The 25,255-nt window shown below is 34.3% G+C and overlaps 3 protein-coding genes across 6 annotated transcripts in view; 2 read left to right on the top strand and 1 right to left on the bottom strand.

The window, feature by feature from the left end:
* LOC125058278 (T-complex protein 1 subunit eta) overlaps positions 1 to 5,234 on the top strand; it is a 24,312-nt gene extending 19,078 nt beyond the window's left edge. The window contains exons 12-14 of the mRNA XM_047662329.1: positions 1,393 to 1,581; positions 3,386 to 3,510; positions 4,839 to 5,234. Of these exons, the coding sequence (XP_047518285.1) occupies positions 1,393 to 1,581; positions 3,386 to 3,510; positions 4,839 to 4,934 (410 nt within the window). The 3' untranslated portion in view covers positions 4,935 to 5,234. The remainder of the gene's footprint in view (positions 1 to 1,392; positions 1,582 to 3,385; positions 3,511 to 4,838) is intronic.
* Positions 2,645 to 25,253, bottom strand: LOC125058280 (transmembrane emp24 domain-containing protein 5-like). Of its 4 annotated transcripts, none has more exons than XM_047662333.1 (7): positions 24,935 to 25,253; positions 24,172 to 24,348; positions 23,002 to 23,077; positions 21,679 to 21,832; positions 20,648 to 20,705; positions 20,139 to 20,244; positions 2,645 to 2,670 (listed from the first exon to the last, which is right to left on the bottom strand). In XM_047662333.1, the coding sequence occupies exons 1-6, from the start codon at positions 25,073 to 25,075 to the stop codon at positions 20,176 to 20,178; spliced, it is 675 nt and encodes a 224-aa protein (XP_047518289.1). In that variant the 5' UTR covers positions 25,076 to 25,253; the 3' UTR covers positions 2,645 to 2,670; positions 20,139 to 20,175. The 4 variants fall into 4 exon arrangements, 3 of the variants coding, with proteins under 3 accessions (XP_047518289.1, XP_047518290.1, XP_047518288.1); XM_047662334.1 differs by having other exon boundaries at positions 2,652 to 2,674; positions 20,143 to 20,244; XR_007118366.1 differs by lacking the exon at positions 2,645 to 2,670 and adding an exon at positions 18,926 to 20,074 and having other exon boundaries at positions 20,113 to 20,244.
* On the top strand, positions 8,785 to 16,930 carry LOC125058279. The gene is made up of 5 exons (XM_047662331.1): positions 8,785 to 9,052; positions 13,343 to 13,447; positions 14,935 to 15,093; positions 15,781 to 15,889; positions 16,140 to 16,930. The coding sequence occupies exons 1-5, from the start codon at positions 8,831 to 8,833 to the stop codon at positions 16,856 to 16,858; spliced, it is 1,314 nt and encodes a 437-aa protein (XP_047518287.1). The 5' UTR covers positions 8,785 to 8,830; the 3' UTR covers positions 16,859 to 16,930.
* Positions 25,254 to 25,255: the final 2 nt, after the last annotated feature.

Genomic DNA, 25,255 nt, shown 5'->3' with positions numbered 1-25,255 from the left:
GCATCGATACGCCTTTTTGCCGATACGATACCGATACCGATACTCTTATAGAAATATCGCCGATTCCGATACCGATACCGATACTAATGCTTATTGAATTCAAATTAAATTAAGGTAAAATATATCAAGTTTGGTTAATGATTTTAATTTTTATTATAAAATATAAACAGTCACAAACTTTTAATAAGATTAAAGGTTTAGTAAATAAAATTAAGAATTAAGAGTAATAGTTAAATTAAAATAAAATAAATAACTGTTAATAGTTAAAATTAACATAGATAAGATTTTTGTAATTCTGTATTTTATTTAATTTAGTATTGAAAAAATACTACGCGCGATAGCAGTAAAAACCAACTAAAGTGTCTAGCGAAATGGAATACGCGGGGACTAAGCGGGTGTGAGGGGCATAGATAGTCCGTGCCTCGTTTCCCACGCCCCGGATCAAACAAGATGCGCGTTTACATTACTTTTTTTAAAGCGCGAAATTTGAAAAGTATCGTTGTATCGGCAATTAAAATATCGCCGATACCGATATATCGGCAAACCCAAAGTATCGCCGATATATCGGTATCGGTATCGGATGCATCCCTAATATAAACCTACTCAAGTTATAAGTTCTTAACTAACAAATGAAAAATAGGAGTTTCTCGCAGAGGGTAGATAAAATTTAAGGGTTATGTGTATTTTTGTATGCTGTATCATAAAAAAATAAAAACAAAATTTTGTCTAAAAATTTAAAAAAAATCTTGGGGTGGACACCCCTTATCACTTAGGGGTTAGAAAGATAGTAACCGATTCTCACACTTACAGAATGTCCACATTTTTTATAAAATAGGTATAGGTAGTACGGCCCAACTATTGGTAAGATGCGCTGGGGATGATGTCGCCACACCTCAAATCTCTGTATCTGTTTCATGGTAATTTGTTCTTTTAGATAGACAAGTAGGTGATCAACCGTCTGTGTCCGATATACGCCGTCAACTTTTTTTTTGGGTCTAAGGGAGCGTTCAAGTATTACGTCACGCAATTTTTGGAGATTATTCGACCCCCTCGTAACGCGCAGTAACGTTTTTCTGTACCCAATAGTAAAACGTTTTGTGACCACCCAGTGATTCTTTATACCTATTACTATTTACGAGTTACAGTTACCATTATGTGGGTGTTACAGTACTGGAAAGTCGAAAATAATATTAACAATAAGGCGTAATTCAAACCCCGCCCCGCATCGTAACATTTTACAAAAGGACCCCCCCCCCCCCTTCCAAAATTCGTTACGTAATACTTGAACGCTCCCTAAGGTATATCGGTAACCTCGCAATGCACATAGATGGTGCACACTAGGCCAACACTGATCATTCCACCCTACTATAGTGTTTTCTTAATAATGTCTAGGTGGAGGCGCGATTGACATGGAGCTGTCAAAACATCTGCGTGATTATTCCAAGGGCATTGCCGGCAAGGAGCAACTTTTAATTGGCGCAGTAGCGAGGGCCTTCGAGGCCATACCTAGGCAATTGTGCGACAACGCAGGCTTTGATGCGACCAATTTGCTGAACAAACTCAGGCAGAAGCATCACCAAGGTAACAAATCTTTTGCTTATTACCCATTTGACACGTTGATGTTGACAGATGACAGTTGACACTTATTTATTCGACTGTGGAACGTCAATTTACACAGTTTTGACGTAACAATAAAATACTTATCATGAATGAAACTCCAATTTTTCTATCCTTAAAAAAACATATAAAACTAATAGTTAACCAAAACTAACTACAAATATGTGAAGATAAGTAAAATAATGAATAATTAATTATAGAAACAATATTTAGAGTTTAATTCATAAAAGTTCTGCAAAACAATTATTTTAATTAAAATCCGAATGTAATAAAAATCTTGTAAAAATTCGAATGACAAGCCAAAACTCACGTCTTTCCACAGAGTAACAAACACAATATTACAATAAATTTAACGTCACTTTTGACATGTGACAGATAATTAACAATATATATTTTTTTTAATATTCCCCCATAGGCATTATTGTATTATATAAGTCAAAAAATCAGCGTGTCATTACTCTTATTGTTGGCTCTGATGGGTCAGCAAACTTGACAGTTGACAGTATAGTATATGACATTGACATTCGAATAAAAGTTAAAAACAGAGTTGTCACCGATGATTATAAACACGGATCCAATTTCTGATTTTTCAGTGAGGACAAAACTATTTATGAGGTGACATTTAAATTTTACTATATTTTTATTCATATCATATAGTCTGGCTAATGAAAGAAGATAACGAAAAAGCGCGGCAAATTAAAAAAAATGGTATCCCTAAAAGTTTGATATATTTTGTGGATTAAACTTACTTGATATTTGATTTGATTTTATTATTTTTTTATTATTGATAGTAACTGTATTTCTATGAAATTAAATACTATACGTATTTAGTCTTTTACTATGGATACTTAAAATGACTATATTTATTACAAAACACAGGTTTATTCGAAATAATCAGAATCAGAGTTTAGCGGAAAAAATATTTAATAGAAATAAAAATGAGTAATTGCATGATGTATCAAGACAATAAATCATACTAACTTAAGACAATAACATTCTGTGTTGCCATCGGAAAGTTTTCAAATAATTCAATTATCTTTCATTAGCCAGACTCTACCATATCATATAGGTATGTTATCTAAAGCTGGCGGCTTCAACACATTTACACTTTGTGCTTGTGTAGTGTCTGTGAATAAGCGCGAGACGTGATGTCAAACTAAAATGTTGATCTTTACTGTACATATTGATCTTTTTTTTAAACATTACCAGGGCTATCTCGTAAAATGGTGCACAATGTTTTTAATTATTTTAAGCATCTTAATAAAAACAGTTTAATGAAAAAATGTTATATTTAATTTGACATCAGATGCGTCTGGGGTTTCTAAGAGGAGTATTGAAAGAATAGTTAGTGAAGTAAAAGTGAAGTGTGTTGAGCTAGATGGAGCTTATGTAGAAAAATGAAAAATTATTTACACAAACTACTCTTTTACGTTCTTGGTCGGGCTTACAACTTTGGGATCCACCAACGTAACACGTATGCACATAATATTTATATGTATTTGACACATTTTTTATTTTTTTATTTTATTTACAACCCACCCAACCTTACTTAAACCAGAGTAGACTAAAATATATAGCTTGGCAAAAAGTCATATTTTTAAACATACTGTATAGTGAAATTGCATTAGTGTGAGTACTGTGAACGCGCCAGCTTTCGATAACCGACCTATACGTTAATAAAGAAATATCGGGACACAATAATTGTTGATAATATTGTTTTTTTTTTAATGTTTTTTTTGTGTTTAAATAGTTTTTATTGAATTTGTAGGTGAAGTCTGGTACGGCGTGGACATTCAGAAGGAAGATATAGCTGACAATTTCCTTAGTTGTGTTTGGGAACCGGCTATCATCAAGATTAACGCTATCACCGCCGCTTTTGAGGCAGCAGCACAGGTTAAAAATTCATTCCGTAAACCGTAAACTATTACAATACTTTACATAAATAGGATTTAAATTAGTTAAATAATTAAAGGGAAACATTCTAAAGCTTAAGTATACAGTAATCCCCCCTATAACGCGGTAGACCTGGACCGCATTATAGGAGTATTGTAAAATCGTTTATTAACAATTCAAAAGCTAGGAACACGAATTTAATCTAGTAGTTTTAACCGGTGCAAAGGTACTTAATTATGGTCTTGACAATTTATTATAAATTTCATACTTTAGTGATGGAGATCGCGTTATAGGGGGAAGGAAATACCGCGTTATATGCAGGGCGGAAATCGCGCAATAGGGGCGCGGTCATCGTGTTATAGAGGGAAATAAATACCACGTCATCTGGGGTCGGAAATCGCTTTATAAGGGGGACGGAAGTACCACGTTATATGAGGGCGAAAATCGCGTTATAGGGGAAAAATAACACGTCATATGGGATCTGAAATCGCGTTCTATGGGGTACGGAAAAAACACGTTATACGGGAAAAACTCGCTGTATAAGGGGGACGGAAATACCACGTTATATGAGGGCAAAATCGCGTTATAGGAGGGGAAATAACACGTCATATGGGGTCTGAAATCGCATTCTATGGGGTTCAGAAAAACCACGTTATACGGGGACGCAAATCACTTTATAAGGGGAACGGAAATACCACGTTATATGAGGACGGAAATCGAGTTGTAAGGGGTCAATAACATGTCATATGGGTGCGGAAATTATAGGGGGGGATGACTGTATAGGTTTCATTTTTTTTTGTCAGTCTTTGTTGGGTTTCTACTTCTATCTTCAGCCTGACAAGTCGATGTTTGTCATGCCATGGTCAATTACTTTGTAAGTTCATAGGCACGTCCTATTAGGGTTGAGTCTCACACATTTAACTAAACTAAGAGCGCGGCCACACGATGCGTTCACGGTACGGTGCCGCACCGTCATCCTACATACAAATTACTATACCATGTTGCGCCGGCGTCGCATCGCAAGCGCGCCGGACTTGTGACCTGGGAGACGAGGCGGGGAGGGGTAAAATACCCTATAGCTCGAAGTAATTGCTGTGCGGTGCCGCACCGTTACCGCATCGTGTGGCCGCGCTCTTACACTGCTTTCTTTTTTGCTTAATGTCACCAATGATTATAAATAAACGGTCAATACCTATACACCGTGAGGTTCTTGATAGTAGACATGAGGTGATTTTAAGAAATTTACGCCTGGTTTCTATCAATAACAAGACGTTTTTGCTACGGTTCGTTTTTATTTAGACAAAAATCTCAAACCTTTCTTCTTTCAGATTTTGTCAATAGATGAAACCATCAAGAACGTTAAGAGCAGCGGGGACATGCCAACAGCTGGTGCTAGGGGCATGGGAAGACCGCGAATGGGCTAGAATGTATCGTTGCCATGGTAACGGTGGTTGCCATGGTGATCTTCGTTGCTATGACAACCCGCATTGCTATTAATCTAGATGGTTGTGGCCGCTTTTATTAAACCAAATGTGTTGGGATTGATCTAGATGGTCGCGTATTTACGTTGCCATGGTAACGTTTACTAAGCTTTAAATAAACTAATATTAAACATCTTAATACCTTTCCGATAATGAATATGTGAAACATGGTCTATATTTTTGATTTAGAAAATTGTATTAAAACTATAATTCTTAATTTAAATAAATACTTTAAAATACCTTTTTTTGACAATTTTTTATCACCGACAGAGCTTTTAACTATTTGCAATAGGTAATTTGAAAGTTTTCTTAATGTGACGAATTAATCAAGTTCAAGGTCTTAAATAGAATTCCTGGAAACGTTTTTTTGGCTCTGGCACGATTTGTGCATTAGCCAGCGTCAAGTATAGGATTTTTTATAATTCGTGCTTTTCTTTAGAAATTCGACCGTGTCCTCCATGTACGGTTTAAGCACTCGCCCGGTACCGCACAACCCTCCCAAAGGCCGAGAACAAATTTAAATTAAATTAAAACTTGCCCTCGAACCGGGAATCGAACCCGGTACCCCTCACCTAGCTGCCACTTAATAAGACCGCTAGGCTATGAGGCCCCCAAAGTTTCTATATTATATATATAAAAAGTTTCATAAGCTAAGAACGTTATCATTTCGAAAATGGCGTCATTTCGTTACCATGGTAACGTGGGTTGGTTGTCATGGTAACGTGGGTTGGTTGTCATGGCAACAATAACTAATGCCTTACTCCACTATATGCATTTATTGGCATATAAGATGATATGAAGCAATAATATGAGGATAACTACATTTATATGAAATTCCTGGTATAATTGTTCCGTGTCCCGTAGGTTTCTTTCGCTAGACAGTTTGACATTTTAACAATGATTATTTATGTAATGCTTTCACAAAGTTAGTATTAAGTTTTAGTAATAAAATAAAAGTATTAACAATATGTATTTTTATTTCTACTTTCCTGTTATTTATCCTTCAAAAAAAGACCGGAAACGCTCTTGCGAGGCTTCTGGCAATGTGGTAAGTCAAAATCATATAGGTAACACAATGTAGTACACTTATGAACGTAAGAAGGAAATATATATTAAATGCTTTCAATTTTACATTTACTGCCAGTTCTCAAGTCAAGGCGTAGAACGGAAGAGAAGAACTGGCAATAAACTCCGCCACGCTTTTTAAACGCCAAATTTTTTGTGGGCGGCGATGTCACTTAACATCAGTTATATAAAATAAAAACTCGACATTTTTAAAAGTAAATATACAGAAATCTGAGGCCCACACCTAAAAAGGTAACGCCACTGGTAATTGGTATATAAACTATGAATTAAATTGATACTATTCTATATTTATTTATTAAGGAAACTAAACATATACATCTCTATACAGTAAAAATAAACACATTGGACATAAGTATTCACAAAAAGTTTCACTGATAAAAAATATAATACAAAGTAAAACATGACAGCACAAATTTTATAAATTAGGAGAACGACAAACAAACTAGTATATTATGATTAGTCATATATTCAAAACCTACGACCCGGCCAAAAACTGAAAGTAATTTTAGAAGTACTGGCAAGTGGGTTCCGCATTGACACTGAAAAATTTTCAGAATATCTGCGATCCACGGCAGAAAGAAAATGCTCTCCTTCCAATCGGCCAACTTTCAGGGGAGGCTGCAGAATCTCGAAATAAACATTTCCGTTTATATATAGGCAAAACTTTGACAGGAAATTTTCGAGGACTGCCTCCCAAGACGTGATGAATCTCTCCTTCTCGTGATGAGTCTCCTTCTGACTTCGGATGCCTTTCTGAGCTGCAGCAGTAGAGTTATGATAAAGAGCAACAGGACAGCTTTCTCATAAAAGCTCTATCATTATTGAAAGCAGACGAGTGTTCTGCAAGTACGAATACGAGTTTTTATTTACGTTATCAAAAAATATGCATTTTTATCCAATTTTGAATATTTTTCATAAAAATGTTTAACTATTCTAAAATCACAACAATTTAGTTTTGTAAGTATAATACCCATATGTGCGGCGTTCGCGTTTCCCACTGTTATCCACTTAAATATTTTCATCTCTTAATAATATATACAGTGAATGTTCTTGAGTTTGTTAAAAGTATGCTACCATCTTCTTTTAGTGTCCCAATACCCATCCACTCCCTAACATTGCGAAGCCATGATTTCTTCCTTCTATCAACACGCCGTTAAACCATTATATTTAATTGAAGGTGGTAATAATAATTTATTTATTGCAAGAATATGGTACAAAAGTGTGTAAGGTACAATCGTAAGTTCGCATATTCTGCCACTCATAATGTCGCGCAAATTTGTCTTTAAAGGAATTTTACATTATTAGTCATATGAATTGGTCAATTCTTAAATTATTTGTATCGTACATAATATCATACTTTATTAAATTTGTATCAACTACAGTGTCTCACTCAAATAATCATTTATTGAATATTACATTTTTTCCAAAAGTAATACACCAAGTCGCTTTTTAAAGACTCTAGTCGGAAGATGTTTTTTTTATAGAACAGGGATGGTGAGGTCAGTTGCTTCTTCACTCCAATGAGCATCCGTCTTACACATCAGCCAAGTGATATCACCACTGCAGCCCAAGCCGCGGCTCGATACTCGCAAGAGACGCCCTTGTACTAGTCATGGGAAAAGACCATCAAGGCCATTCAGCGAGATACCATAGAGAAAAGTGCGTGCGTACAAAGCACACATGTCAGAAGTGAAACTTCTTTGTAAATTAATTATTACTATAGTAAAAGCCCCAATAGATGATCATGTACCAGTATAGGATCACTCCATGTACATATTTGTATATCTATATAATAAAAATAAATAAATAAAGTTGATTCTTAGAAATAACCCTGTTTTTAATATGTCCATCTGTCTTCCCTGTCCATAAACTATCCTCCCCTGTGCATTTTGTCTCTACACTGTACTGAGTATTTACCCTGTTCACTTATAAAACGAGTTAAAACCATCAAATTGACTGGCCACTTTGTAAACGTTTTCAACTTAAAAGTTTCCATAAAAAAGAATAATTAAATAAAAAAATGCCATGTCGTCACTTCATACAACATATTACCTCTTAACTTATAATGACCCATTCCCAAATAAAGAGAGTTAAAAATTCTAATATGTAACTACTAAACGAACTCCATGGAATTCGCCCTTTCTCACTCTCTTTCAATCGGTCTCAATCGATCTCTCCCTATTCTTCAACAAAAACGCTGTACATCTTCGTGACGCTAATATTATTGTTATTGCGTTTCATCCGAAAATTTTACCCTCATGCGCCTAAAGAAGTTTCATTTCAAAAATGCCTAACAGGGCCAGAAGCCAATCGACTGGTCGAGGTCCCTTTAAATTAAAGGAATTGCCCTGCGATTCTGTAACTCACTTTTCGAACTCACACAGCGGTTTTCGCATCGGCGGTCGCTCTCAAATCAGTCAGTTCAGTGAATTCGAAAAGTGAGTTACAGAATCGCAGTGCTGTTCACCGTTCCTCCAAACAAGAGAGGCCATTTTATTATGTATTGTATTTGACGAATAAAAATTCACTAAATACAAAACAGTAACCTAGTTATTAGAAAGTTAACTCAGTCTTCCGTTTCCTTGTACTAAAAAGATTTAAACCTAACGGATGCGGATATCTTACCTCACCTAACCACCTCGCACAATGAACGCGCGGGAAATTATTAATTACACAAAAACATATCCGTTTGTGTGTTAATTTCGTTTTCTCATCAGTATACCTTTGCGTGTTAGTTCCACGCAACGTCTTCAATGCAGCCTCCAATAATGGCGGCAATGATATCTGTCAAAATTTCCGTGGCCTTGACATTTGTGTTGTCAGTGCAAGTGTCATGTTGGACAGTCGATTTGGCGGCAATGAACGAGTTGAATTTGGAATCGGTGACGGATCAGAGTTCTGAAAATCTAGGAAGGGATTTGGAGGACGTCTACACAAGCAGCGAACTTGAATATCAAAGTTATATGGAGAAACGGGTGTGTTATTTTATAATTACATACTTAAAATGTTGCATGTCGGGATTGTTTCTCGTAAGGAGAGAATATATATCAATATTTTTAATACATAATAACTTTTTTATGGTAATTAATTTCGTTCTAAAATAATCTATTAATAAATAAATCAGTGGCGCTACAGCCTATTTAGGTCTTGGCTTTTTCTGAATCTGTTTCATGATGATTTTTCAATCTACTAGGCAAGTAGGTGATCAGCCTCCAGTGCCTGACACACGCTTTGGGTCTTAGACATGTAGGTTTTCTCACGATGTTTTCCTTCACCGTTCGAGCGAATGTTTAATGCGCACATAGAAAGAAAGTCTATAGGTGCACAGCCGGGGATTGAACCTACGACCTCAGGGATGAGAGTCACACGCTGAAGCCACTAGGCCAACACTGCTCGCTACATAATATAAATGTTTAAAATATAATCTATTATTCTCTTTTTTAAATACGTGTTTACTGAGACATCATGGAATATCTAGCCTAACTTAAGACAAATAAATAATTGATCTAACCTAATTTACTAATATTTAACATATAGACCAGTGCCGATAATTTTTGAAACCAAAAAAAATTACAGTAGGATGAAACCCATTAGAAAAGCAGGGGAATATGATCAAAATGAAAGGAAAAATAAATTACGGTCGATCTGAGGTCGGGAAGGGGTAGGGGGGGAGGTTTAAGGGTAAAAAACGGTTTATCTCGATTTCCGGCAAAACTAAAAGTCCTATCGAAGAAAACTAAATGGCAAAGTTGTAGGTCATAAAAAGATCTACAACTTTTGTTTTCACACATTTTTCACATAACCTCAAAATTTATGTGAAAAATTAAAAAAACCAACGTTTTGGTTTTTTATTTCTATCTTTTACAAAAATTTATTTTTTTAAACGAAATTTGGTGAAAACTTACCTTATTATGTCCCAAATATACTGTAATTTATTTGATTAAAAATATTTAATCAAATAAATTACATTAATAATTTAAAGTTGTAGGTCATAAAAAGATCTACAACTTTTAAATTCACAAATTTTTCACATAACCTCAAAATTTTTGTGAAAAATTCAAAAAACCAACTTTTTGAACAGAACAGAAGTAGGGAAGGGGATGACGGGTCTGGGCGTTACTGCATACGATTTTTTGCATTTTCTGAGAAGATTTACTATGGTAATATATATATATATTTTTTTACCATAGGAAAGTAGAGATTTCAACGAACTGAAAGCTCACCAAATTTTTGAAAATTTTGACGTCAGAATTTTCGATTGAAAATTAGGGTGTTTTTTCGATATTAATTCAAAATAAGGTGAAAAAATAAATATTTTTAATCAAATAAATTACAGTATATTTGGGACATAATAAGGTAAGTTTTCACCAAATTTCGTTTAAAAAAATTAATTTTTGTAAAAGATAGAAATAAAAAACCAAAACGTTGGTTTTTTTAAGTTTTCACATAAATTTTGAGGTTATGTGAAAAATTTGTGAATTTAAAAGTTGTAGATCTTTTTATGACCTACAACTTTGCCATTTAGTTTTCTTCGATAGGACTTTTAGTTTTGCCGGAAATTGAGATAAACCGTTTTTTACCCTTAAACCTCCCCCCCATTATTTGATTACCACAAAAATTTTGAGGTTATGTGAAAAATTTGTGAATTTAAAAGTTGTAGATCTTTTTATGACCTACAACTTTGCCATTTAGTTTTCTTCGATAGGGCTTTTAGTTTTGCCGGAAATTGAGATAAACCGTTTTTTACCCTTAAACCTCCCCCCCATTATTTGATTACCACTAAAATTTTGAGGTTATGTGAAAAATTTGTGAATTTAAAAGTTGTAGATCTTTTTATGACCTACAACTTTGCCATTTAGTTTTCTTCGATAGGACTTTTAGTTTTGCCGGAAATTGAGATAAACCGTTTTTTACCCTTAAACCTCCCCCCCTTACCCCTTCCCGACCTCAGATCGACCGTAATTTATTTTTCCTATTATTTTGATCATATTCCCCTGCTTTTCTAATGGGTTTCATCCTACTGTAATTTTTTTCACTTTTTATTATTTTTAAAGGCTATCTGCACTGGTCTAATAAGAAAGTGTCCAATAACACTACTTAAGGGTCTCTATTAAGGGGAAGACACTCTGGTCTTGGGTTCTATTTTTTCACTTACCAAATCCATTAATCTCGAAGTTTTAAACAATGTTATTGCACCAATTGACATTATTTGATTTCGATTATAAAAAATAATGGTCGAATTTACGCGCATTTTAAAGCGAATTTTGTAAAACGTGTAGATTTAAATAATTCCTTTAGACTCTTTTATTTTTAAACGGAATTTAATCTTCATAACCATTCATGTGTTCCTATTCCTAACTTATTCAAACACACCGTTTTATACCTAAGCTATTATAAACATATTATACATGATAAAAAGGATGTATAGTTAAAAGAGAAACTGCACTAGCTCCCACTAGGATTCCCTGTGTCGTGATCCCCTCGGGAGTTGAGGTGCGATATTGCGGGGTACTATTGAGGAAGTTGCATGGTTGTACGTTCATAACTTCTCATGTCATTTTCACATATATATCCTTTCTATAACATATACATAAGTATCTGATTGTCCTCCTTGTATTCAATAAGCTTTTTGGGATTATACCCAAATGGGATTCTGGCATAGAAGGCTGATTTGTAAGCAGAACATTCGTCTCACATGAATAACAATTATAATTATTTAATTAATCACGCAATATTTAAATTATTAGTGTTTAATTAACCACTCCTTTGGTTCGGTACTTGCAACTGAATTCATCATAAGACGTCGAGGCAGAATACGAAATTCTACCCCTATCACCTCGACGTTCGTTCCACAACTGATAGTTTTAAGGCCACGCATCACTCTGTGGAATTAGCTGCCAGTTCAAAGACACTTATATTTTGCCGATTATTCTGTTCCAGCCCTGAGATTCTGTAACTCACTTTTCGAACTCACACAGCGGTTTTCGGATCGGCGGTCGCTCTCAAATCAGTCGCGAATCAGTCATTTTATGATTTGGCATTCTGAAAAGGTGGGAGCTTGTAGTTTATTGTTTATCAGAATGCCAAATCATAAAATGACTGCTTCGCGACTGATTTGTTGTGTTTCTCCGAGGGAGTCGGTACGGAATAAGTTTAAGGAATTAAATATTATGACACTATCTGGTCAATATATTCTTGAAGCCTTGTTGTATGTCCAAAAAAATATAAACGATTTTAAAACAAATGGTGACTTTCACCAGTATAATACGCGAAATAGAACTAATTTGAGTGTACGACCAACCAGGCTCCAAAAGATAAACCACTCCTTATATGGAAATTGTATTCGTTTTTACAACAAACTCCCAAGCGCAATTAGAGAATTATCACTAAATAAATTCAAAGTCCTCGTTAAACGAAAATTAATCAACAAAGCTTTTTATAAATTTGAGGACTACTTAAATGATCCTAATCCTTGGGATTGAATTGCTCCAGTTCAAACAATTTGTATGACAATACTTGGCGATTAAAAAGAGTGGCGGAAAGTTTCTTGCCAGTTCTTCTTACCCGCTCTACGCCCTTGACTTGCGAACTGGTAGTAAATGTAATTTTACGATTAATTTAACTTGACTATTCAAAAGTGTACTTGGTTACCTACTTGAATAAAGATATTTTGAGTTTGAGTTTGAGAGCGAGTAAAAGTGAGTTACAGAATCACAGGGCCGCTCTGCGGCCGCAGCAGCTTTTGTGCTTATCCGAGAGAGGCGAGGCAGAACTAACATGTCTACACACGTAGCGTCCGGTCCTATCCCCCAAGAGACGGGTTTTTGAAGTTATACTATTTTTGGCGCGTAAGGAAAAATGTGATGAGAGTAAATTTTTACGATGCGCACACCGTCACAAGAAACCGACACCCGCAGACCATCACAAAAAACCGACACTGAAGTTAGCATAGTCAACATTTTAAAATGAAAAATGTCAATTTCTTTAATTATGCAAAAAAAATTTTTGTTATATTTAAATAAACTTAATTTAAGTAGATAATGTTATAATAAAACTTTCAATGTATTAATTACCTTTTTCTATTGTTAGTGTTTTTTTCAATAAACGTAGAATAAGGCGAAACATAAAATTTTAAAAAGATGTTTATCTTGTTACGCCAAAGAAGTAGAACTTCTAACACGTGTACAAGAGTACACACACATATAAACACACATAAACAAAAAAAATTTGTTTTTTTAATAAAAATTGTACATTTTTCATGGTAGATACATGGAGTTCTCAACAATGGCAGTATATACTTGGACGGGCTGCGGAAATCGATGGCGCATTATCGAGAGCGACTCGACAACTGTACCAACGTACCTACCACAGTGAGTATTATAGCGCATATTAATAAATTGTCAATGTCAAAATAACCACTGTCAAATACCACTGTATGAAATATTATCTAAAGTAGCTATACTCTGATTTATAATTCCGTAGAATTCTGACATTTCATAAATGTTGCTACTAAAAAAGTTCTCCACCGAAACAGGGACAAATGACCCATTTAAAGGCAACAAAAATAAAATGCGACGATTTTTTTATGTTCTATCTACAAAAAGTTAAATCTAAACATTTACTTACTCAAGTGACCTAATACAAAAATTGTTTGTAATCTCTGACATGTCATAAAATGATAGCTGTCAGAATTCTACGGAATTAAAAATCAGCGTATACTCTATATCTCAATTTGCAAAAGTAACAAAGCCTTCATAATCCTAGAAGAAATAAGCAATCAATTTCGTGCAGTACTTTATGATAGACGCGGTGTAGGACCTGTTTTGTAAAAGTTAACAAGAAGAGTGGAATCAATGGATATATAGCCTTTAAATTCCGAAACTCTGTAATTTTATAAACACTTATATGAACTTTAATATATTTTCACTCCAGTATATCTCGGAGTTCGGTGTGCCTCTTGGCAAAGACCTCTAACGCTTTTCACTGTTCTCTATCTTTTGCTACTCTTCTCCAGTTGTAGCCTGCTGTTAGTTTCAGTTCGTCCTCCCATCGCTTGCGTCGTCTTCCTCTCCTTCATTTTCCGTCTCTAGGATACCATTGCGTCAATATTTTGCTCCATTTTTCATTGGAGCTCCGTTTATGACCATTTCATTTGGAATCAAAGGAAGTATAGGGGGCCTCATAGCCTAGCGGTCTTATTAAGTGGCAGCTAGGTGAGGGATACCGGGTTCGATTCCCGGTTCGAGGGCAAGTTTTAATTTAATTTAAATTTGTTCTCGGCCTTTGGGAGGGTTGTGCGGTACCGGGCGTGTGCTTAAACCGTACATGGAGGACACGGTCGAATTTGTAAAGACAAGCACGAATTATAAAAATCTTATACTTGACGCTGGCTAATGCACAAATCGTGCCAGAGCCATTAAAAAAAAATTAAACATTTCATTTGTTTTTTCATTATTTCAGCTTTTTCAGTACTTTATGATAGACGCGGTGTAGGACTTGTTAACAAGAAGAGTGGAATCAAAGGATATATAGCCTAGTTCCGAAACTCTGTAATTTTATATACATATATGAACTTTAATATATTTTCACTCCAGTATATCTCGGAGTTCGGTGTGCCTCTTGGCAAAGACCTCGTCAACGCTTTCCACTGTTCTCTATCTTTTGCGACTCTTCTCCAGTTGTAGCCGGCTGTTAGTTTCAGTTCGTCCTCCCATCGCTTGCGTGGTCGATGTCTTTTTCGTTTTCCGTCTTTCATTTTTCATGGGAGCTCCGTTTATGACCCGTCCATCTGGAACCATTTGGAATCAAAGGAAGTATATTATTCATTCCTAAAGTATCCATTTATATTAATTTACAGACCCAATCATCAACCTGGCTTCCAGAAAATGATCCAGCTGTACCATCAGAACCAGACCTCTGCAGGAGTATAATGGCAGCGAGTGATCAGGTCACAAAGTTGTCCGAATTGGCGCTTTGGGCCACCAATGAGCTGAGGGAACGGAAGTTTGCTGATAAGGTATTTATCATTGCCTCATTGGTATATTGCAGATGATGAGCTTGGATGAGCCCAAAAACTTACAATTGCGATTTTTAAGCAAATTTAAGGGTAGTAAGAGATGTTATTTTTTGTTTATGTAATAGGATGCAATGAAGAAGGCTCATCTAATGTTAAATGATAACGCCGCGACGCCCATGGACATTCACATTGCCAGTAGGCTCGCAAGTGCGTTGGCGACCTTGTGAGCGTTGTTTCTATTTTTTTTATGTAATAGGAGGCATATGGGCAGGAGGCTCACCTGATGTTAAGTGATGGCGCCACCCATGGACACCTACATTACCAGAAGGCTAGCAAATGCGTTGCCGGCCCTTCAAGAATTAGTACGCTCTTTTCTTGAAAGACCCTAAGTCGAATTGGTTCGGAAATACTTCAGTGGGCAGCTGGTTCCACATAGTGGTGGTGCGGGGCAAAAACTGCCTTAGAAAACGCTCACGTGGAACGACGGTCGTCGAGGTGATACGGATGGTATTTTGTATTTTGCCTTGAACTCCGAAACTCAGCTTTTTCGAATTTTATATATTAACATCTGTACCACGACGTTCTGCATCGCAAAATGAAGCTTTGATGTTGACAGAGCCATGTCGTTGGTGATACTGTTGATTTCACGACACTATTATTTTTTGTTAACATTCACAATTTTTTTAGGATACAGCTCAGCAAGAGGAAGAGGAGCTTCTGATGAAACTAGCCTGGTTTTTGAATCAACTGGCGCAGCTGACTGGCTATATGCCTGATCCCAGCGAATATCAATCTAGTAAGTTCTATATTTAGAAAATACTGAAAGTACGGAACAGAAAAACATCGTTAAAACGTATTAATCTGTTTTGATTTTATTGCGGGCTAGTTCTTTTCGATAATTCCTAATTGTAATTGCATTGTCTGTGGCATTATTGACAGTAAAGTCTATGGTCCTATATTAATATAGTGTATACTAGAGTGAATAAGCTATAGTAATTTAGAGTGTTGTTACACAGACTTATTAAATTATTAATTGAATTTTATAGATACCACTGAATCGAGTACAATGCAAATGGAAGAAATGACAACAACTACAATCCCAGAGACAACAATCTCTCTAGAAATTATGCAGTCTGTGGAAAATGGTCCGCCATTGCCAAAACGCGCGCCAAAACTTACTAATAATATAAAAAAACGGTCAGTAGACAATGAAATGACGAACTTTGTTAAAAATTACATAAAATATAAAGTGTGGAATACTGATAACTCTGACATCAACATAAAATCCAACAGTTACGAAGTAAAAAACGAAATTAACACGAAATCAATACAAAAGCGTGACGTTTTCGCAAAAAAGTCCATACAACTGCGCCCGCCAACGAAAAAAAGGAATTTAAAAGCGAAAAAGATTTACGTAGAAAAGCCTAAGCGGCATTTTTTTCAAAAGCAACATGGTGGCATAGCTGTCAAAATAATACGGATTGCGGTAAAACCAAGGTTGACAAAGCGTTCGGTTTACTATGAAAATTACGGCATATCAAGAATACCCGAAGACCCAATGCAGGATATAAGCTATTATATTAAAAATAAACCCGGAACTATGTACAGCCCATCAGTGGTGCAAGTGGCCAATGTTTATGACAGTTTAATGAAACATTATAATTTAGCGACGTTTGAAATGATTAAACGATTTGGTTCTAACATTACTCTAGGCATGGACAATTTGACTAACGGTGCTGTCAAATCTATGGCTGACGCTCAATAACATTTTTTATCACAGACCATTTTTGGAGGTTATATTTTAATTTGTGATTCTTAAAGCAATAATGAGATTCAAGTGTTTGGTTCACTAATAAACATAAAAATTGGTGAGCCAGGCTGGTTGCACTTTGGCAAAATGTTTTAATTCTGTGAGATTATAGAGAAAATTATACATCGTATGGGTAAGATTCAGGGTGATATTAAGTCGATAGTTGTAAACATTCGTATGTCAAATTTAATACACTAACGGCTAGGTCTGGTCTTAGAGAGTAAAATTCAGAAGTGAGACTTTAAAATGTACTGGGATCTTGACATACCTCCCGCAGTCTTACCCAAAAAAATAATATGCAGTGTCTATTAATCTAATCACAATAATTAGAAGAATTAAAAAGAATCGATGTACGATTTAAATAAAAAACTAAAGATAAGACTAGCCTAACCAAAATTAAAAACTGTCAAAATCCGTATGTCAAAAACCATTGACAGCTGACAGTTTGTGCTTAAACTTGAATCTGTCGTTAAAAACGAGCGCGATGTTTTGCGTATTTATGTGTAAATCACATCATCTAGACAACACCGATAAATTGTATAGATAACTATAAGAAAAACTATATATTTTAACTGAAGTACTATGTTTACATAACTTATATATTCTATAACTGATTTAAACACGAATTACGTTATTTACATTTAAAGTCCTGAGAAACTCCCAAATCAAGAGATACTATTAATTCCATGCAAACGAAGCCGCGTGTGTATATTTGTATAGCTATGATATTTATATTTAAGGATGAAAAAAAAGAAAACACCATATATTTTGTTCTTTTTTATTTTGTACATTTTTATGCGCTAAGTTTTAATATACAATTTTTGACAATTTTCTTTTATTTGTTCCCCTCATTAATTCTTCTATAAATGATATCCCTTCGTACCTGACGCTGTCGAGTTTGGGCATACAGTAAAAAAGTAAAAACCTACCAAGACATACAATTAATCATTTAAAAAAAACTTTGGTTATGTTTTTCTATATAGGACTCATAGGTTTGAAGTAAAACCTCATTTTTAAACAATCTAAAAAAACTATTTATTCTACGATTTATTAATCAATCTAGTCTATATTTTTTAAAGTGTTACGAACAAAAACACCCTGTTATATTTAAGTTTCATTTTGTATTAACAATTCTGTCAAATTAACGATTGTTTTATAACTAGTTATACTCTGATTTTAAATTCCGAAGAAGTGTGACATTTATCATTTTTTGACATGTCAGAGATTACAAACCTTTTTGGCCGGGCACATTTTTCAATTTCAATACGAGTTAGAACATATTACTCTAAATATACATTTTATTTGTTAGTGAATGTATCCATTTTATTAAGTGCGGTGCTCCACATTAAAAGCGGTTTTACGGCGACTGAAAATTACGTCCCTTTTCATTACAAACAGTAAAAAACGCAAAAGTAAAGATAATGGAATTGCAATGATGCCAGGCTAAATAATAAAATAAAGTAATTAAAGTTAATTCGATATATTGTTCGTGATATTGAAATATTTGTTATTTTTGTATTAGGTCACTTGAGTAAGTAAACATTAAGATTTACCTTTTTGTAGGTAAAACATAAAAAATACGAATCATTTTGTTATTGCCCTCAAATGGGTTAAATTTGTCCCTTTTTCGGTGGAGAACATTTTTAGTAGCAACACTTATGAAATGTCAGAATTCTATGGAATGAAAAATCAGTGTATAGGTTAACTTACACATTATAAGGTTTTATTTAACCCGAAAACAAATATCTTGAAAAGATACTATTTTCCCGCCCTCTCTATACTCTATAAGAAGGTTTATGTTAGTCTGTGCGGAACGAGTACCGTCGTGGGATACGAGGTCGCTGTCGTACTAACCTTTTTTCATGTCGACAACTCTGTTACATCATTATAGTTCGATCATAATCTTGATACTTAAAATTAAATTGTGAATGCTTGACGCAGTGACGCAGCAAACAAGAATTACATTAATACGTATAACTGCCATACCAGTGCTCTTACGCACAGACTATAAACATTTTTTTAATCACTAATATTCTTCGTTTCTCTCAAAGTTTACATGCTTGTTGTTCAAATGGCCAAGACAGTGGGTTTTATAATGTATAATGAGAATGGCGATCTGTGTTCATACTCTGTAATACATTAATTGGACTAAAAATAAAGATGTGACTAAGTACCAAGTTTTCACATTTTATGATGTAATTAATCAGAATAGAAATTCTTAGGTAAGTTTAAGGGCGAACTCCATATATTTAAAAATATTAATTTTAAAAAATACCTATTAGAAATTACGTATTGTTTGTTTAAAGAGCCCTTAAACTTGTCTATGAATACACAGAACTTAGCATCGCTATGAACCTGAACTGTCAAACCTGAACTGACTTTGACTTGACCCTTTCACCGGTTTTAATTACATATAAAGAAATTTTTTAATTTTTCTAATTAAACTCTATATTTTGTGTGCATTTAGATAAATTACGTATATAAACGACAATAATTAACTATGTGATCAAACATCTGTCCTGTGGATGGTTATCTGTGATGTGAATAGGAACAAGGATAGACATTTGGCTTGTAAAATTATAAAATGGCATTTCTAAACTACAATAAAATTATTTGGACTATTGGGAAAATTTACGTTATTTAGCAAATATTTCTAACACCACAAAAAAATACCGTTGTGTCACTGTAATGTTGTCTAAAACACAGTATAATTTGACGGATATAATCCGTCATACACAAGACGTCAAACTGTGAAATGGCATTTGACGCGCGATTCGCGCCATTTCGTATATTTTTGGTTGAAATAAGGAATATATTTAATGTTATTTACTGGATTTTAATTTAAATAATTACATCACTAGGTGACAAGATGACGTCTTCGATATATCTATCGAAATATTACGTCAAATCTTGAATTTATTTCGCTATCGCAAATGTAGCAGAATTTAGGGACACATAATAATGGATATTTTATCATAACTGCTATCGTATTGAGCCATTGGACGATCTTCTGTAACATTCATTAATAGACAATTGAGTTGCTTTATCTGTGATCGCTGTTTTGTTTAATGACATGTTGTTTATCTGTAGCTCTATGAGTTAGACAAATTATTAAACTCATATAAAAATCTAGGGGTACGCAGAATTTTGTAATTGTAAGTAAGCGTGTAATATCATAACATCGTGTCCAACTCAGACAGCTCTTTTTTAATTTACCCATGATAAATCTAAAACCCTAAAGTCGGTTATAATAAATACAAAATCTTTGGTATTTATAGGTGAGGAACAAATTTTTTATAACTCCTGCTTGAATCTTCGAACAGACTTCTTACGAAGTACACCTTTAAACAAAAGAATAACACCAGTGTTAAAATTTTGTCCATAAATTTTCTCGCTCATTAAGTCGCAAAGGAAATGACCAACAGATGTTTGTATCAAATCCCAATCTCGTCTTGACGCTGTCAATTGTTTATTTTTATATAACAAAGGGCAATCGGGCAGGAGGCGCTTCTGATGTAAAGTGATATCGCCGCCTCTCAAGTGCGTCGCCGGCCTTTTAAGAATAAATGTCAAACACAGAAAAAACTATGTGTCCGCTCTTGAAATATAGATTTAATATTGACGTACTTAACGATGATTTCTCTATAACAGGAACAAGTAATGACAATCCAAAAAAAATTCTTCTAGAAACTGGTTGTTCCATATTGATTTTTAGTATATTTATAGTGATATTTAAGAATTTACCTGGAAAACCCCGATGAGTGACATAAAAACAATATGAACTAGCGACCACTTCAGCACCCTGAAAAGAATTACTAACTTGAGAAAGAATACAGGATGACAGTTGAAAGCGAGCTCTATGGTTTCATAGTGTAGTTGTGACAGCTGTAATCGATTTTCAAATATCGGTAATCGTTTCATGGTAATTACTTTATGGTATGATAATCTCTCACGACCACAAAGACAGCTAACTGCGCTGTTGCGCTGGGGTTGCGCTATTTGAAATTTTCGCGCGTTTAGTGATATTTGACATCTGACTACTTTCGAAATTTAAATTAGAAATGAAAATAATTTTAACACATTTTTAAATAATAATTATGGATTGATAGAATTTTTCTTATATTTGGAAGCTATAAAATCTTATGTGTTGCATTGACTTCAGAAAAAAAATTGTCACAAAAATAGAAATTTAGGGGTGTAACCACCCTTAGCATTTAGGGGGTTGAAAAATAGATGTTCGATTCTCAGACTTACTGAATATGCATAAAAAATTTAATAAGAATCGGTCGAGCCGTTTCTGAGGAGTATGGGAACGAACATGGTGACACGAGAATTTTATATATTAGATAAGTAAAGTTTTAGTTATATCTTAATACATATATATAAATTACGTGTCACGTTGTTTGTCCGCTATGGACTCACTAAACTACCGAACCGATATCAATCAAATTTGCACACCGTGTGTAGTTTGATGCAGCTTAAAAGATAGGATAGCTTACATCTCAATTTATAGCCGCAAGATTATTTTTTTTGCAAAATATTTGTTTATTATTTGATAGTCACAATTCTAATAGATGGCGCTGTGTTGAAAGTACCAACGTTTCACATAAGCTACAATTTAATGGCATTACCACCAAAAATGCATGGTGGTCCCCATGACTGGTATTCTCCTACCGTTTCCCTTGAATAGTTTGCTACTATGTAATATAACAAAAACCTTAGCCACAGCAATGCGTGGCCGGTCTGCTAGTATTTAATAAATGCTCAATACTTACCGATCACACATATCTTCGGCGAGATTCCTATCTCTTGCCTCGTGGGCTGACAGCAACTCTTGCAACCGTTTGGCAGCTGAAACATTATCCTTTACACGTGTGACCGACTCTGATATATCTCTTACACGCATAACATATGTCTCAGCTGCATTACCTGCAAATAATATATATAGAAAGTTGGAGAATATACACGCAGCCAACTAGCTTAATTAGCCGTTGAATTAACAGCCTTTTCACTAAACAGCGCCGTTTAACTAGCGGCCTGAAAGATATTAAGCGTTTGTTAAAACTTTTAATAAACAGGCTAATAGTTAAGCCATTCGTAGGATAGAGTGACCATGTGACAGAAATATAAAAAAGATGAAACATCTGGAAATCAAATATTTAAAGAAAAACGCTTTTACTGGATTAAAGTTATGTATTAAATAAATATAAATTTAAAATTATGTCAAATAATTGTAAATTTATAATAATACATAACTTTAATCCGGTAAAAGCGTTTTTCTTTAAATGTGTAAAGGTTATGTTAATCAAAGACAATCAAATATTTCTTTAAAAATTAAATTGCTTGTGTCAGTCACAGCTAAATTCACATTATTATTGTCACTACACTCTTCCATTGTACTTGATGTTTTTCATAAAAATTTGGAAAACATCATCAAAGTTGTGGTTTGCCGAGGCCATATTGATAGTTTGAAGAGTTTAGTTTCGAGTTTGAGAGTGGCAGAAAGTGGAACTTAATTTAAATTAACAGTTAGCTAAGCAAGTAATGAAAAGTCATCACACCAAGTCATTTGCCTAGCTGTTTGATCAACTGCCTGAAAATCTTTCAGGCCGCTAGTTAAACAGGGCTGTTTAGTTAAGAGGCTAGGTTGTTGATTAAACAGCTTATTAAGCTAGTTAGCTGCAACATATGTATATACATTATGCTATAGTCCAAATAGTTGATGTTTTATTAATTTACTGTAGATATTATAAATCCTGTTCAAGAATATGTAATTAATATTATTCTATGGCTTCTGTAAGAATAGTGTTTATGTATTTTTGATAAATATGAATAATGGCAAAAAAATTAAAACAGTATGTAATAATATATTTTTAGTTTGGGTTTTGGTATATGGATATTCGAGAGGTTTCAGTGTGTAACTCTCATCCCTGAGGTCTAAGGCTCAACTTTTCTGTATGTATATTTAGTACTTGCTCGGACAGTGAAGTGTTTTACTTTATTGTGAGGAAATGATGCTCAGGCACAGAAGGCTGATCACCTACTTGCCTAATAAAAAAAACAAAATATCATGAAACAGATAAACTACAATTACATACCTAATTCCATTTCCTTGTCATCATCATAATCTTTGCTTTGTGAATCTTCATTATCTATCATTAAATCGAAAAATACCTGAAAATATTTTCGTTATCATAAATTTCAAAATATATTGTGAACATTGTGTACCTTATATCTAGGATATGAACCATTAGTAGGTGATCTGCCAGGTATATATACTTAAAATGGGAACCAAATTGAGTGCGGGAAAAGTTAGCCCAAATTAAAGGATTTATTTCCTTAACATTTTTGAGAGAAAGAAAGAGATTCTTAGCACCAATTATGACTTGAAGGAGATTAAAATGTATTGGAGTGAAGGAGTCATCTAAGCTTAGGTGAAAATACAGTGGATAAAGTTAACCCTTTGGTTATATGCAGGAGCAGCAGTGTTGGCCTAGTGGCTTCTGCGTGCGACTGTCATCCCTGAGGTCGTAGGTTCGATCCCCAGCTGTGCACCAATGGACTTTCTTTCTATGTGCGCATTTAACATTCGCTCGAACGGTGAAGGAAAACATCGTGAGGAAACCGGCTTGCCTTAGACCCAAATAGTCGACAGCGTGCGTCAGGCACAGAAGGCTGATCACCTACTTGCCTATTAGATTACCAAATGATCATGAAACAGAAACAGAAATCTGTGCTTTTAAAGAAAAAACTTTTTACCGGATTAAAGTTATGTATTTGTATTATAAATTTACAATTATTTAACATAATTTTAAATTTATCCGACGTTTCGCGTGCTTTACAGCGTGCGTGGTCACGGTGACTGAAGACAAAAGGTGTTGAATGTCAAAAAGTATCACAGCTGTATAGAAAGTTGCATTATCTGTATTTATTTCCCCGGAGTTGGTTCGATTTATAATTTATAATAATACATAACTTTAATCCGGTAAAAAGTTTTTTCTTTAAATGTGTAAAGGTTATGTCAATCAAAGACAATAAAATCTGTGCTTGTTTTTATTTTTTTCTATGCAGGAACATTACCCTGCTTTCTAATAAAAATAATTCAATTTAAATTAATAGTTAAAAGAAATCCTACTGACCACACTGAAAATCTCAACTGTGTTTAAAACTCAGCCGAAGTGCACTGAAAAGGCACAGGTACAGGCCAACATAAATAAATTATTAAGTCCCTGTTAAGAATGTCATTTCCTTCTCCGAATAATACTTACAGTCTTCTCACTAAAAGTACTAAATGTATTGTCAAAGCAGAATCGATAATCCCCTTCCAGCACAGATGTATGTCTGTGTGCGTTCTCTGGCTTCTTATAATCAGCTACAATAATCATTCCTACAGGATCTGTGAGCTGAAATGATATATCCAGCTCACCGTGTGACGCATCAATTACCTGTAAATCAAAATTGCAGTAATTTTTTTTTGTGTCAGACAGCATAAATATATAAACCAATGATAGTAATTAAAATAGCCATAAAAAAATATAATGACGTATAGAATATGATAAGATATCTATTTTCATGAGGAATTTTAATTATTTTAAATAATAACTGTATGGCCAAGTAATAAAATACTTCAAGTACACATAGAATTAGCATTGTTATCAGTAGTCATTATTACAGTTAATTAAACGATATTTTATCAGTGTTGCTAATTCAATTTTTTTATTTGTGTCTTCTCTTTTAAGCTTAGTTAGATAACTCTTTACTTAACCTATTGTGGCAGACCTTGAATACAAGATCCAGTCTGATGGTCTGGTAAATCCAAGAGCCAATATAGTTTTGGTTTGTAACTCTTGGTTTCTCTTTTTCAATTATGTACGCAACATAGGAAGCAAGTTATTATCGAAACTGACTCTAATGCGTGATAACTAAATGCCTCTGTAGTTACAGGATATCAGACCTCAGATTTGGCCGGTCTTATTCGATTTAGGCCCAGTAGTATATACTTTAGTTTAACGATAAAAGTTTATTTATTACCTGATATTCTATATCAATTATTTCATTAGGAAGTACTTTTTGATAAAAACAGTCTTGTTTACCGGCTTGTACAGTAAAAGTCATATCTTTTTCATACGCAAACACAACACTGAAAATAGTAGTTAGGAAGATATAACGCATTATTTGAGCCACAAAATTATATATAGTTCACAGGATTATGATATAGAATGATTTGCAATGATATAAATAGCACAGGAACGTCTGAAGTTGTTTTTATTTATAAATAGAGAAAAGAAAACGATATCTTTGGAACTATTCGGCACTCAACCGTCAACAGTTCAACACCCACATTATTTTGAA

The sequence above is a fragment of the Pieris napi genome, chromosome 18, assembly GCF_905475465.1.
Source record: "Pieris napi chromosome 18, ilPieNapi1.2, whole genome shotgun sequence".
Taxonomy (NCBI): Eukaryota; Metazoa; Arthropoda; class Insecta; order Lepidoptera; family Pieridae; genus Pieris; species Pieris napi.
Note: the sequence above shows the minus strand (reverse complement) of the source record. Positions and strands in the feature narration are given on the sequence as shown.